This window comes from Salarias fasciatus, chromosome 23 (genome assembly GCF_902148845.1).
Source record: "Salarias fasciatus chromosome 23, fSalaFa1.1, whole genome shotgun sequence".
NCBI lineage: Eukaryota > Metazoa > Chordata > Actinopteri > Blenniiformes > Blenniidae > Salarias > Salarias fasciatus.
The window spans coordinates 38,873,984-38,889,311 of record NC_043766.1 but is presented as its reverse complement, the minus strand read 5'-3'; the positions used below and the strand labels follow the sequence as shown (position 1 = coordinate 38,889,311).

General features: G+C 48.7%; 3 protein-coding genes across 3 annotated transcripts in view; all 3 read left to right on the top strand.

Moving 5' to 3' along the window:
• LOC115382179 (NACHT, LRR and PYD domains-containing protein 3-like) overlaps positions 1-15,328 on the top strand; it is a 1,352,480-nt gene that overhangs the window by 107,637 nt on the left and 1,229,515 nt on the right. Inside the window, exon 2 of the mRNA XM_030083867.1 lies at positions 1,256-1,351. The gene's annotated coding sequence lies outside the window, so the exon portion shown is untranslated. The remainder of the gene's footprint in view (positions 1-1,255; positions 1,352-15,328) is intronic.
• Positions 1-15,328, top strand: part of LOC115382194 (NLR family CARD domain-containing protein 3-like) — a gene marked incomplete at its 3' end in the record, with an annotated part of 1,416,821 nt that overhangs the window by 312,757 nt on the left and 1,088,736 nt on the right.
• The window catches only part of LOC115382193 (NLR family CARD domain-containing protein 3-like), a 112,951-nt gene continuing 104,488 nt past the window's right edge, over positions 6,866-15,328 (top strand). The window contains exon 1 of the mRNA XM_030083888.1: positions 6,866-6,919. Coding sequence (XP_029939748.1) covers positions 6,883-6,919 — 37 coding nt within the window. The 5' untranslated portion in view covers positions 6,866-6,882. The remainder of the gene's footprint in view (positions 6,920-15,328) is intronic.

Sequence of the window (15,328 nt, the reverse complement as noted above, 5' to 3'; positions counted from 1 at the left end):
TTCACAGGGATCCTGTTGGGACCCTGCTCTTTATGGGCGGGGGTTCGACAGCCCCCTGCAGGTGGTCTGTGGTAGGCATTGGGGTTTGGCTCGTGTGGAGGTCTCCTGTCGGAGGGCGCTGTGGTGCGTCCTGGGGCTGCGCTACTTCCGGCCGCCCCTGTTAAAAGCCAGGCTTCCGCCTTCCTCGGCGCTCCCTGCTGCCGCTCCTTGTGCTCATTCTCTGCCTCGCTCTCTCTCCGGGTTGCCATCCTCCACCGACGCTGCCATGCTTTGAGTCTGCCACGCCGCCGCTCTTTTACAGGTTAACTTACTGATACACTCACACACAACATGCACCTCAGCTTACTCCACTTACACTGATCTCGCGCACGCACGTCCGCACCCTTACAACACCACACACACTCACCTGCTGGTGATTCCATCTACTGATTACAAACAACATGCACCACAGCTTACTGCGTTCTGCTCTCATCTATACTGACAACACACTGATACCTTTTGTATTTGCAGCTTTTAGAATATTTAAAGAGTAGAAACCCAATTAATGATTAATTAAAGTATTTAAAACCTTATGCCGTTGTCCTGTCCCCTCTTTATTTGTTGCGGTCTTGAGCCGGGCCGTAACAGTCCGTCTGGGTTTATTTCACTATTTAACAAGCAGCTCTCTCCAACTTATTCTTTATAAACTCTTTACCAGTGAAAAGTGATTCTACATTATCTGCCTTAATTACATCTATAAGAGGGACAAAAATCCAGCGTCTTTTCCAGTTAAATTGTGCTGGATTTTATTTTTAAAACATCCAAACACCAGAGCCACACGCGTGATGTTTTTTTTACAAATCATATCGTTTAGAATTCTGTGGAAAATCCAGCAAATAATTCTACTTTAGGGTGAAGGAGGAGGTCTGATCTGATCTCTCACTTTCATGCACTGCTGCGTCTCTGAGCCCTCTCCAAGATGGCGGCATGCAGGCACGTCTCTCCATGCGCAACGAGGGTCGAGTTCATGATGCCTGTGGTCCCTCCGGCCGAGGAGGCCGAAAAACCTACCCGGGTCGTCGTAAAGAGGGCTGATGGAAACGCCCAGAAGACGAGCACAGCCGAGCTGAGTAGAGTAGAGCAGAGCAGGGGAGGTGGAAACAGCCCATAACAGGAAACACCCCCTTCCTGTTTCCTGTCTCCCTCCACCCTCTGCAGAACACGTGATTTCCCTGAAAGACCAGAAAAACTTTCCGCTGCGTGTTTGTCAGAGCAGAATGTGAAGAACGGAGACAGAATGAAGACGGAGACGGACTGAAGCAGCTTCTTCTCTCCAGAAGAGTCTGAAGAAGATGTGAAGAGAGTTGATCAGGTGAGAATCTCTGTCAGCTACAACAAAGCTTTCACAACGCTGTGTTGGACTGGATCTGACTGTGTGGCACACACACACACAATAGCAGGACCCATGAGTCCTCATTGAACTTTATTTATATCGACTAAATTCAACACGGTTTTCGGCAAACACTTTGACAGAAAAACAGCAATTCAAGATGGACAGCAGGAAACGGTGGACGAGAGAGAGAGAGAGACAGATGAACAGACATACTGTTTCCTGTGTTCGGTGCAGGTGTGTGTTCATGTCGTGTTCTTCAGTCCTCACACAACAGTTTCATGATTTTAAAATAACTTTCTAAGAGGCTGAGATGTTTCTATGGAGCTGGGCAGTTTTATTTTGAGTTTGAACAGCAGACAGGAAATAGTGAGAGAGGAAACAGGTCTCTCCCCCTCTCAAGCCCTCCTGTGTTACCGAGCACATGTGCCGAGCACATCCTCTGATCCGCCATTTTGACTGTAGTCTTCGCCTGACCGCCATTTTGATCTGGAGTTCTATCCCCCAGTCCCCCATCTCACCTCTCAAACATCTCTCTCCCTCACACACACACACACACACACACACACACACACACACATTGAGAGTAAACATCACTCCATCCCTTCTCTCAGACGCGTCCCAGATACCCGTGCTGCTTTTTCCCAGTTCTCTGGTTTTGCCTTCGACTCCATCTCAGCTGCAGCCTGTTGGATTGTTTGACAGCCTGGAGGTTTAATGAACTCTCTCAGAGTCACTGCTGGTGTTCTGCTCCATATCTGAGTGTTTGCCTTCGTGACAGGGAAAGGTGTTTTAAGCAGCAGAGCCAGTGATTAGTGGAGTCATAACAGGGACTGGAACACATAGTCCAGCTTCAGCTGAGAGCGTTGAAGTGTTGTGTGAACTCTGTGTCTGTTCGTCTGCTGTGGTTTGTGGTGAGAAGCAGAAGGTCTTTGGCAGGAAACAGGAACTAGTGTGACGTTTTGCCCTGAGTGTGAGTTGAGACAGTGAGACGGCGTCCTCACATCAAGCAGAGACAGACAGAAGGACTGAGGAGGGACGGAGAGCAGCTTCTTCTCTCCAAGAGAGTCTGAAGAAGATGTGAAGAGAGTTGATCAGGTGAGAATCTCTGTCAGCTACAACAAAGCTTTCACAACGCTGTGTTGGACTGGATCTGACTGTGTGGCTGCTGGCTGTGTGTCTGTGTGTCTGTCCAGCCTACATTATGGACACCTGTGGGGACCTGGGAGGGTCAGGAGGGTTTTAGCTGGAACTAGATGAGGTGGTGGTGGAGGGGAATGAGAACAGAAACACATTCAGACAGTTGTCATCACGCTGTGTTTCCACACACTGGATGAATGGATTACAGTTCACATCAAACAGCTGACAGCAAGAAACTGTCTGACAGCTGCTGAACCTTCACTGCTGTTGTTATGAGGATGAGGACTCATATTGATGAGGTTGGAGCAAATCAGACCAGATTATATGAGTCTTTATTCATCCCACGAATGAGAAACTGTAGATATTCCAGCAGATATAAGTGTTGTCAGTAGAGATATGAAGTTCTGTGAAGAACTGCTCAGCTTTAGCTGAGAGAGGTGAGAGTTGTGTGAACGTCTGGTTCGGTTTGTGGTGAGAAGCAGAAGAGATACCAGGTTGAAGTCACGTTGACTTCTGTTGAGAAAAAAAAACAACATACTGAGGTCACTTCCTGTTTCCTGTCTGGGCTCTCCTCCCTCCTCCTCTCTGCAGAACACGTGGCTTCAGAGAAAGATGAAATAAACCAATTTCCTCCTCAGAGGAAGAAGCTGAAAAGCTTCTGGAGGCTGTTTTCTTGTTCTGTGTTTATTCAGAGCAGCTGTGTGTTCATGACGTGTTCTTCAGGATTCACATCACAGTTTTATGGTTTTAACAGAAGTTTGTTCAGAGGCTGAGGTTTTATGCTTTTATGGAGGAGAGCAGGTTTGACTGTGTTTTAACAGAAAACAGGAAATAGATGGTACAAACCTGAGTGTCTCACACACACACACACACACACACACACACACACACACACAGAAACATGTGCAAACATGCATGTGCACACACACGTACATGCATGCATCCACAGACATGCACACACACAACAGTAGGACTCAGTAGTCCGTAGAAAGATCCAAAACTTCAATCAAATGTTATTTATGAAGCTCAGATTCAACACAGTTATCAGGAGGAAAAAAACTTTAACAGGAAGAACCCTGCAGAACCAGACTCAGAGGACAATCAGAATCAGAATAGTCTTTATTGTCATCGCAACAAGTTACCGAAGTCACAAGTTACAACGAAACTGCTTGGGTTTAAAAGACGCCCAGGCAGCCAATCACGGTCGTCATCAGTGGTCGCAGCTGCATCATCAGCAACTCGTCATCACCACAAGGGGTCAGCAGAGAGGTGTGGTGGAGACATTGAGAGGCGGGGAGGGAGTGTGTGTGGTGTGTGTGTGGCATTTCAGTTCATCAGTCCATGCAGTGTGTGTGGTTTGGCCCGCCTCCCCTTTGTGCTCCAACTCAGATGGTTGTTGCCAGGACGACCTTGAACGAAGCAGTCCAAAGGTGAAGTTGGGTTGCAGCTGGGAGTGAGAGAGGGAAGATAGAGAAAGCAATCAATCTGTCCTTGAATATTCAGGGAGATGTTTAGTCTTCCAGGGGCGCCAAACACAATCACAAGTTGTCTTGTTTTGACGGAAGGAGCCGTTTGACCTTCCTTTGCTCGGTTTCTCCACTTCTCAGACAGAAGCTGGTTCAACCCTCTCGGTGATGGTGACATCCAACTAGCGTCTCAATCATCCATAACCCAAATTGTCAACCTTTCGAAAGAGTTTGCACCAACGGTCAGTTTCAGCTTTTGCCCGTTGATTTGAAAAGACCATCCTCCCTTGGACGTCTTTTGTGGTGGCGGTCTTCTTAATCCTCCAGAGGATCAGGTCGCAGCACCGGCCAATCAGCAGCAGGCCGATTATCATAAATCCAAAAATTAAATCATCCATAATGACCTTGACGGACAGGGGTCCAGGCATGTGACACCCCTCCACTATTTTTTTTTTTTTTTCAGAAAACTGACTTTCTGGAGAACCAGACTCAGAGGAGACCTGTGTCTCCAACACTAAATGTTTCAAGAAAACAGCTCACACACTCAAACACAGATATAAATATATAGAAACACTGATAAAAGTCAAATAAATGAATAAACCATGTATTTAACAGAGAGAGAACTCAGGAGAGCAGCATGCTGGAACATGAGGACGTCTCACTCTGGACACATGCAGGAGTCAACATGTAGACCACACACACTTCCTGTTTCCTCTGTCAGCTCTCCTCCTCCTCCTCTCTGCAGGACACGTGATTTCTCTGAAAGAGGAAGAACCCATTTCCTCATATTTCCACCACAGGTTTGTCAGAGCTGGACGGTAGAAAGGAGACAGACTGAAGGACGAGACCAGCAAAGAGCAGCTTCTGGAAGAGAGTCTGAGGACAGCAGGTACACACACACACACACACACACACACACACACACACACACACACACACACACACACACACACACACACACACACGCTAGTTGGACCAGAAGTCTTTCGAATGACACACACACACACACACACACTGTCTCTGCTGTAGAGGTCAAATCACAGCAAAAGAGCTCCAGAGGTCAAAGGTCACAGCAGGTTTCCTGTCTCGGTGAGGCCTCAGGCCTTGTGTGACTGTAGTGACTGCACTGCCTTGTCACTCCTGCAGCTGGACACAGTAGGAGCTGAGGAGATGAGGTTAGCAGTGGAGAGAGAGGAGGAGATTCATGTTCTGTCAGTGGAAAGATGCAGACCGAGTCCTGAGAGCTGTGGAGGACGACACCCAGACTCTTGGCCTGAGGGGAGGGGGGCGCTGAGGGAGAAACTCTCAGCTGGAGGTGGATTTGGTGGTGATGAGGAAGTGACAGGGTCCCTGAGCTTCCCAACCAGAGAAAAACAGGAACAGAAGACACTTCACTTCTCCATTTTTCTAGTTTTCTAGTTCACTCAATGCAAAACATGTTTTTATTTGTAGAATGAGTAAACAGAAAACATCAGACTCACCAGGACCTGGACCTGGACCTGGACCTGGATCTGTTTCCAGCTCTGACTCTGGGGTTACATCTGGCTGTGTGTCCATGAAGAGTGACTGGTCTAAGGATAGTCCCATGAACTTTAAGCCAGGACCAGGACCTGCTGATGAGGGGTGAGGATCAGTGTTTGTGTCAGGATTCATCATCACAGCTCACACACACACACACAGACACACACAAACTCACCATCTTCAGAAACACAACACAAGCCCTCTGCTGACACACACAACAAAAAGCATGTTCAGTCACACATACACACCTGCTAAGATACACAGAACACACACACGAGGCTCAGACTGAGACACACACACACACACAGAGTTGTCACAATATGAAAACGTCACCTCTCGGTTCTTGTGACCACAATGATCTGATTTGTCATCATCATCACAGTATTGTTGATGTTTTCTCAGTGCTGAAAACACTGAAAACATTTCACCAAGTTTCATTTTGAAAATAGATAAACAATTGAAGCACCATGAAATTTATGCTGGCAGAAACATGAAAACTCCAAACAGCTAATGCAGTGACTGACTTTTCTGTCTGTGTCCTAAAATACTGCTAAAGTTTCTCACTATTAAAAATCCTCTCAGTATTTTCACAAAGTTGTGACTCAGAGAATCATCAAAGTCCATCTGAAAGTCCCAGTTCTTCTCTTTCTTCTCCAATGTTCCTCCATTTTTCCAGTCAGTCTGTTCCTGATGTTGTGTTTGTTTTCAGCTCTGACTCCGAGTCTTCGTCCAGCTGTGAGTCCATAAAGAGTGACGGGTCTATGGTGGAACCCATTGGCTTTAAACCAGGACCAGGACCTGCTGATGAGGGGTGAGAATCAGTGTTTGTGTCAGGATTCATCATCACAGCTCACAGCAGCTTGAACAAAGTCAACATGTTTCTGCAGCGTCAGCCAGCAGAGCTCCCAGGTTCTCCGTGGAGGCTCCGCCCCTCAGCATCAAACACATCTGGACTCCATCTTTATGGTGAGAACAAGTCTCCATTCAGCACTTTACTGTCACATCAGTGACACAGAGGAAGCTGGAACAGTAACTTTGGCACTAACTGTAGCCCGTACCTATTGTAATAACAGAAGTGGTAACCATAGTGTTATCGGTCGTCCTCTTGGTAACACTAAAAGCTGCCACAGTGGTAACAACAGTGGATTTCCACTCACATCTGAATCTGTCTTCAGTTTCAGCTCAAAGTCACCTCCAGATGTTTCTCTGTTCCAGCTGCTGGAGGACAACATGGTGACTTTCATGAAGGAGGAGCTGAAGAAGATGAAGAAGCTCCTGAGTCCAGATTACCCAGCATGCTCAGAGAGTGAGAGGGAGGATGAGGATGAAGAGCAGAGGAGCAGCAGAGAGTCATTTCTGAGGATCACACTGGACTTCCTGAGGAGGATGAAGCAGGAGGAGCTGGCTCAGCGTCTGTGGAGCAGTAAGAGGATTTGATCTCATCAAACACTGAAATGTTTTCAGCTCCAGCAGAAAGCAGCAGAAACAGAGTCCATCCAAAGAACACAGCTCATTTCCAGCTCACACACACACAGTGGGAAACAGGCAGGAAGTCCAGAACAAGCAGCACCAAGAGAGATCCTGAACTCTGCTCTTCATGTCATGCAAACATCCATCATCCCAATAATCACTTCAGTTTGATCTGTTGCTGCTGAAGAAAATCCATCCTCAGCTGTCATTTGGAGCGGGGTTGTTCACTCTTCAGTTGAACTTTCTCTTGGTTGGGATTGTGTGCACACTGCACTTTTTAGAGCAGACCATTGAGGGACCAAACACACCGAAAATGTCATGCAATTACAGCAGCTGCTCATTTAGGGGCACTGTCGGACGAAATGAACAATAACCAGACAGGCAGAAGAAGAAATACGGCTCATTTGGTTGATGTGGACCAACACAGGGAGTCCCACCCCAACAGCCAGCTAGCGGCTAACGGCTAACCACAAACAACCATGATTTATAGTCTCTTGTCTGTGTCTGCCCTCCAGACAGTTTCTAACTCTGTCTTTGAGTGTCTGTTTCTTCTGACTCGAGCTGTTGGTTTAGTTTATTCCGCTATTCAGATGCATTGAGCTCCACATGACGTCCTCTCACTGCAGCTGTTGGACAGTGTGATAGTCCTCTCTGAGACCGGGCGATTCCAGGGGTCCAGAGCTCACCTGAAAGATCCAGATCAGAATTCAGTGGAGCCTTCAAACATGCAGAAATTGTCTGATTTTTCCAGAAAGTCCTAATTTGGTCTAGAATCTGGATTTTCCCGCGCTGGTGTGAAACAGCCCTCAGTATCTGGATGTGCAGGGACTGTCTTGGTTGACACGTCTCTGTAACATCACATGGTGATCAGGGACAGTGTCTCTGGATTTGCAAACCAGGGTGGTGGTTCCCTTTTTCGAAAAGGGGGACTGGAGGGTGTGCCCCAACTATAGGGGGATCACACTCCTCAGCCTCCTTGGAAAAGTCTATTCCAGGTCCTGGAGAGGAGGATTTGATTGATAGTTGAACCTCGGATCCAGGAGGAACAATGTGGTTTTCGTCCTGGTCCTGGAACACTGGACCAGCTCTAGACTCTCCATAGGGTGCTAGAGGGTTCATGGGAGTCCAGTGTGTTTAGTGGATTTGGAGAAGGCGTTGACCACGTCCCTTGTGGTTCCTTGTGGGGCTTCAGCAGGATGGAGTCCGGGGCTCCTTGTTAACTCACTGACTGCAGCCATGTTCAGAGCAGACAGCTCCAGACTGACAGGGCTTTGGGGCATTTTCACTGAACGTTCAAGGCCCACAGAATAATTAGTTTTAGGAATACATAAACATTGAACCCATCTGAAGAAACTTAGACTCTTCTTTTATCAGACAACAAGAGGTTTGATTCTAGACGTTTTACATCTTTTGAAATCGGAAGTAGAACATCTCGTGGTTTCACTGAAAACACCTGATTTTGACCAAAATATAGAGACAAACTTTTTTCTGCAGAAAAGCAAATTCAAGCAGAACAGTGACTGACATCCTTTTTTTTAGTTTAAATGACACTGTTGGGATTTACAATTGGTAATTGGGAATAAATTACTAAAGTATTGATTACTGGGAGTAATTGATTACTTTGAGTAATTTAGTTACTTATTAATTTGAGTAAATTTTGATTTACCAATTAATAATTGCAGGTCATTCACAGTGGATCACCATTAACAATCAATTACGGCGTAATAAACTGTTTAAAGTGAAGCACCAAGTAATTTAACTCAACATCATTTATTATTAATCAGAATAAATGGTCATTTATTCGTTAATAATGTTAAATAATCAGCTATTTGGGAATGGAGGAGACCACAGAGTGATTTAACCATTAACTTATTGATTAACAAGGTGTTATTAATTAATCAATAATGCTGCAAATGACGAATTACTGGAAATGGGTAAATTACAGAAAATGAGCTGAGGGAAGTTGTGAATTATGCATAAAATAAACCTGTGGGTTATTTAATTGATAATTCCGGGGCACCACCTCGTCAGAGGAACATTCATTACCAATTTTCAGTCTCAAAGATGGAAAAATAATTTAAGCTGGTGGTTAATCTTTGGATAAACACCTTTAAATTATCAGAGAAGGTGTGAGATCGAGCATAGACTGTTCAACCATGAACATTGTCACAAAACAAAATCCAAAAACCACCATGAATCGTCCAGTTCAGTTAATGAGTGCTTATTAACAATGTCTATAATAGTGGTGTGTATCGCCTAGTATCTGGCGATACAATTCGTATCATGATTCATGGGTCACGATTTGATATATCCTGATACCAATGTTTATGACGATTATTGCGATACTTTATGAACAACTAATTTATAAACTAGTAGTACTTCATGAGAAAACTTGTATGAAACACATTTTATTTATAAAAATGTGTTACATATTTTATTTATAACTAGTTGCAGGCTACTTTTTATTCAAACAGTAAATAAAAATAAAGGCTAAATATACCTTCAATAATGTAACGTGTTTTGAGAAAATAAAGTGCAATCATTGTCAAACATTGAATTGAATTCAAAGTTCTTTATTTGTCCCACAGGGGGAAATTGCAATGTTAAGCAGCACAGAGAAAAGAAATAAACAGATAGGAAATGCGAAATATCACAATTTACAAGGCTCAACCATACATAGAAAAATTAACTATAAATTTAGGATAGATATAATTAAATAACAGATACAAACTAAATGACATAATTTAAATATAGTTTAAATATAAGTTTCAGACATATAATTAAAGAAATAACAGATATACACTAGCAGATATAAATTAAATATAACACTAACAGATATAAATCAAATATAATTTAAATATACATTGAAGACAGAACACATATGTAAACTATAATATTAATAACAGCTATGAGTTACATATTTAAATATACATATAGGACAGACATATGTACAATATTATAGAAAAATGTGAGAGACATGAAAAGACAAACACACAGGAGTGTCATTTAGAACAGTGTATGGTGTGTGTTTGGACTGGTTGGAGCAGTGCTGGCTGTAGAATCTGATGGCAGCAGGGAGGAAGGACCTGCTGAGGAGGTAACGCTCCTTCACACACCTGGGGGGACGCAGCCTGTCCCTCACACCGCTGTCCAGGGCCCTCAGGGTGTCCTGCATGGGGACATCCTGCTCACATGCATGTGGGTTGGCGGTGTTTCCGCGGTATTTGACTTTTGCAAAGCACATCTTGCAAATGGCGTGGCTCTCATCTGTCCCTTCATCCTTGTAAAAGCCAAAGTGCGTCCAGATTCCGGCTTTATAAATATTCCTCGGAGCGTCTCCCACTTCCTCCGCCACGGGAGACTGTTGTGTGATCTAAATACCGCAAGACTGCAGTGTAAACAAGCCACTCAGGACAGCTCTTGCAAGATGCTGTTCTTCCTCTGGCGGACTGGGGGCTCTGCAAAGCTCCTGGTGTGGTGTGCTGCCAACTAGTGACCAGGAGTAAAAGTGCAGCACACAAAAAGACACTGCAATGGATATTTGCCGGAAAAATACATAATTAAAAATTGATATGGACGTATTTTGAATCTATGCTAGAATCCCGTGACGTCATATCGCAATATATCGCCGGATCGATTTTTTTAAACACCCCCAGTCTATAACTAATTAACACATCTAATTAACACAGAACAGTGGGTGCAATGTGGATTGGGTGGCAGCCGACGGCAGGGTGCCCGGCGACCCGATCCTCAGACACAGAGACTAGCTCTAGGGACATGGAATGTCACCTCGTTGGGGGGGAAGGAGCCCAAGCTTGTAAGGGAGGTTGAGAGATACCGGCTAGATATAATCGGGCTCACCTCCACACATAGCCTGGGCTCTGGAACCCAACCTCTCAAGAAGGGCTGGACTCTCCACTTCTCTGGCGTTGCCCGCGGTGAGAGGCGGCGGGCTGGTGTGGGTTTGCTTATAGCCCCGCAGCTCAGCCGCCATGTGTTGGAGTTCACCCCAGTGAACGAGAGGGTCGCATCCCTGCGCCTTCGGGTCGGGGATAGGTGCCTCACTGTTGTTTCGGCTTATGGGCAGAACAGCAGTGCAGAGTACCCGGCCTTCTTGGAGTCCCTGGGAGGGGTGCTGGACAGTGCTCCGACTGGGGACTCCATTGTTCTACTGGGGGACTTCAACGCCCACGTGGGCAGCGACAGTGAGACCTGGAAGGGGGTGATTGGATCGCATGGCCTCTCTGATCTGAACCCGAGTGGTGTTCTGTTATTGGACTTCTGTGTTAGTCACAGTTTGTCCATAACGAACACCATGTTCGAGCACAGGGGTGTCCATAAGTGCACTTGGAACCAGGACACCCTAGAGCGGAGGTCGATGATCGACTTTGTTGTCGTGTCATCTGACCTTCGGCCACGTGTTTTGGACACTCGGGCGAAGAGAGGAGCAGAGCTGTCGACCGATCACCACCTGGTGGTGAGTTGGATTCGCTGGCGGAGGAGAAAACCGGACAGACTTGGCAGACCCAAACGTATTGTGAGGGTCTGTTGGGAACGTCTGGTGGAACCCTCTGTCAGCATGGTTTTCAACTCCCACCTCCGGGAGAGCTTCTCTCATGTCCCGAGGGAGGTTGGAGACATTGAGTCCGAGTGGACCATGTTCTCCACCTTCATTGTCGAAGTAGCTGCCCGGAGCTGTGGTCGTAAGGTCTCTGGTGCCTGTCGTGGTGGCAACCCCCGAACCCGGTGGTGGACACTGGAGGTGAGGGCTGCCGTAAAGCTGAAGAAGGAGTCCTATCGAGCCTTGCTGGCTCATGGGACTCCCGAAGCAGCTGACGGGTACCGGCAGGCCAAGCGAACTGCAGCCCGAGCGGTTGTGGAGGCAAAAACTGGGGTCTGGGAGGAGTTCGGGGATGCCATGGAGGAGGACTATCGGTCAGCCTCGAAGAAATTCTGGCAAACCGTCCGGCGCCTCAGGAGGGGAAAGCAGGTCTCCGCCAACACTGTTTACAGTGGAGGTGGGGAGTTGCTGACCTCAACTGGGGATATTGTTGGACGGTGGAAGGAATACTTTGAGGACCTCCTCAATCCCGTCGCCATGTCTTCCGTGGAGGAAGCAGAGGCTGAGGTCTCAGAGGTGGACTCGTCCATCACCCAAGCTGAAGTCACCGAGGTGGTTGGTAAGCTCCTCGGTGGCAAGGCACCGGGGGTGGATGAGATTCGCCCTGAGTACCTCAAGTCTCTGGATGTGCAGGGACTGTCTTGGTTGACACGTCTCGGCAACATCGCGTGGCAGTCGGGGACGGTGCCTCTGGATTGGCAGACCGGGGTGGTGGTCCCCCTGTTTAAAAAGGGGGACCGGAGGGTGTGCTCCAACTATAGGGGGATCACACTCCTCAGCCTCCCCGGGAAAGTCTATTCCAGGGTACTGGAGAGGAGGATCCGACCGATAGTCGAACCTCGGATTCAGGAGGAACAATGCGGTTTTCGTCCTGGTCGTGGAACAGTGGACCAGCTCTATACCCTCCATAGGGTGCTCGAGGGTTCGTGGGAGTTTGCCCAACCAGTCCACATGTGTTTTGTGGACTTGGAGAAGGCATTCGACCGCGTCCCTCGTGGTGTCTTGTGGGGGGTGCTCCGGGAATACGGAGTCCGGGGCCCCCTGTTAAGGGCCGTCCGTTCTTTGTATGACCGGAGTAGGAGTCTGGTCCGCATTGCCGGCAGTAAGTCGGACCTGTTCCCGGTGCATGTTGGACTCCGGCAGGGCTGCCCTTTGTCACCGGTTCTGTTCATCATTTTTATGGACAGAATTTCTAGGTGCAGCCAGGGGTCGGAGGGGGTCCGGTTCGGGGACCACAGGATTTCATCTCTGCTTTTTGTAGATGATGTTGTCCTGTTGGCTTCATCGAACCAGGACCTACAGCATGAACTGGGGCGGTTCGCAGCCGAGTGTGAAGCGACAGGAATGAGGATCAGCACCTCCAAATCCAAGGCCATGGTCCTCGACCGGAACAAGGTGGCTCGCCCTCTCCAGGTAGGTAGAGAGACCCTAGCCCAGGTGGAGGAGTTTAAGTATCTTGGGGTCTTGTTCACGAGTGGGGGACGGATGGAGCGTGAGATTGACAGGCGGATCGGTGCAGCATCTGCAGTGATCAGTCGTTGTATCGGTCCGTTGTGGTGAAGAGGGAGCTGAGCCGAAAGGCAAAACTCTCGATTTACCGGTCAATCTACGTTCCCACCCTCACCTATGGTCATGAGCTTTGGGTCATGACCGAAAGGACAAGATCCCGGATACAAGCGGCCGAAATGAGCTTCCTCCGTAGGGTGGCTGGGCGCTCCCTTAGAGATAGGGTGAGGAGCTCAGTCACCAGGGAGGAGCTCAGAGTAGAGCCGCTTCTCCTCCACATCGAGAGGGGCCAGCTGAGGTGGCTCGGGCATCTGTTCAGGATGCCTCCTGGACGCCTCCCTGGGGAGGTTTTCCGGGCATGTCCCACCGGGAGGAGACCCCGGGGAAGACCCAGGACACGCTGGAGAGACGATGTCTCTCGGCTGGCCTGGGAATGCCTTGGGATCCTCCCGGAAGAGCTGGAGGAAATGTCTGGGGACAGGGAAGTCTGGGCATCCCTGCTGAGACTGCTGCCCCCGCGACCCGGCCCCGGATAAGCGGAAGAAAATGGATGGATGGATTAACACAGAACATTCAAACTTGCAAGCAGTGTGTGTGTGTGTGTGTGTGTGTGTGTGTGTGTTCCTTCCCAAAGGAGGAGGAGGGGTAAAACTTGGGTTCTGCCCAGGTGAGCGTATGCGAGCTGTGTGTGTGTGTGTGTGTGTGTGTGTGTGTGTGTGTGTGTGTGTGTGTGTGTATGTGTGTGTGTGTGTGTGTGTGTGTGTGTGTGTGTGTGTGTGCGCGTGTGTGTGGCAGAGCAGCCACCCGAAGCGACATTTTTTCATTCATTTTCATTTCATTTATTTATTTATTTGTTTGGGACAGTGCATGTTAATGAACATAAAAGTAAACATGCCAGATTGTAGCCAAGAGGCTAATTTCCATCTGTTGTCCCAACGGGCTGGGGTCAGGGAATACAATGCATAAAAGAGACAAACAGACATTAAAGTTTAACAGTTGAAACAACTCCCCCTAGAACTGCCACCTTAACTGCCACCTTAACGTGGTGGGGGAGTTTGAGAGCCCGCATGATCCCAGGAGCTATGTTGCCGGGGGGCTTTATGCCCCCTAGTAGGGTCTCCCATGGCAAACAGGTCCTGGGTGACGGGCCAGACTGAGAGCAGTTCAAAACCCCCTATGATTGGAAAAAGAACAAAGGTCGTTACGTCGCCCGGTATGGCGCAGCCGGGGCCCCACCCTGGAGCCAGGCCTGGGGTTGGGGCTCGTAAGCGAGCGCCTGGTGGCCGGGTCTTTGCCCACGGGGCCCGGCCGGGCTCAGCCCGAAGGGACGACGTGGGCCTGACCTCCGGTGGGCTCACCACCCACCGAGGGAACCGTAGGGGCTGGGTGCAGTGTGGATTGGGTGGCAGCCGACGGCAGGGTGCCCGGCGACCCGATCCCCGGACACAGAGACTGGCTCTAGGGACATGGAATGTCACCTCGTTGGCGGGGAAGGAGCCTGAGCTTGTGAGGGAGGTTGAGAGGTACCGGCTAGATATAGTCGGGCTCACCTCCACACATAGCCTGGGCTCTGGAACCCAACCTCTCGAGAAGGGCTGGACTCTCCACTTTTGTGGCGTTGCCCGCGGTGAGAGGCGGCGGGCTGGTGTGGGTTTGCTTATAGCCCCACAGCTCAGCCGCAATGTGTTGGAGTTCACCCCAGTGAACGAGAGGGTTGCATCCCTGCGCCTTCAGGTCGGGGATAGGTGCCTCACTGTTGTCTCGGCTTACGGGCCGAACAGCAGTGCAGAGTACCCGGCCTTCTTGGAGTCCCTGGGAGGGGTGCTGGACAGTGCTCCGACTGGGGACTCCATTGTTCTACTGGGGGACTTCAACGCCCACGTGGGCAGCGACAGTGAGACCTGGAAGGGGGTGATTGGCTCGCACGGCCTCCCCGATCTGAACCCGAGTGGTGTTCTGTTATTGGACTTCTGTGCTAGTCACAGTTTGTCCATAACGAACACCATGTTCGAGCACAGGGGTGTCCATAAGTGCACTTGGCACCAGGACACCCTAGGTCGGAGGTCGATGATCGACTTTGTTGTCGTGTCATCTGACCTCCGGCCGCGTGTTTTGGACACTCGGGCGAAGAGAGGGGCAGAGCTGTCGACCGATCACCACCTGGTGGTGAGTTGGACTCGCTGGCGGAGGAGGAAACCAGACAGACTTGGCAGACCCAAACGTGTTGTGAGGGTC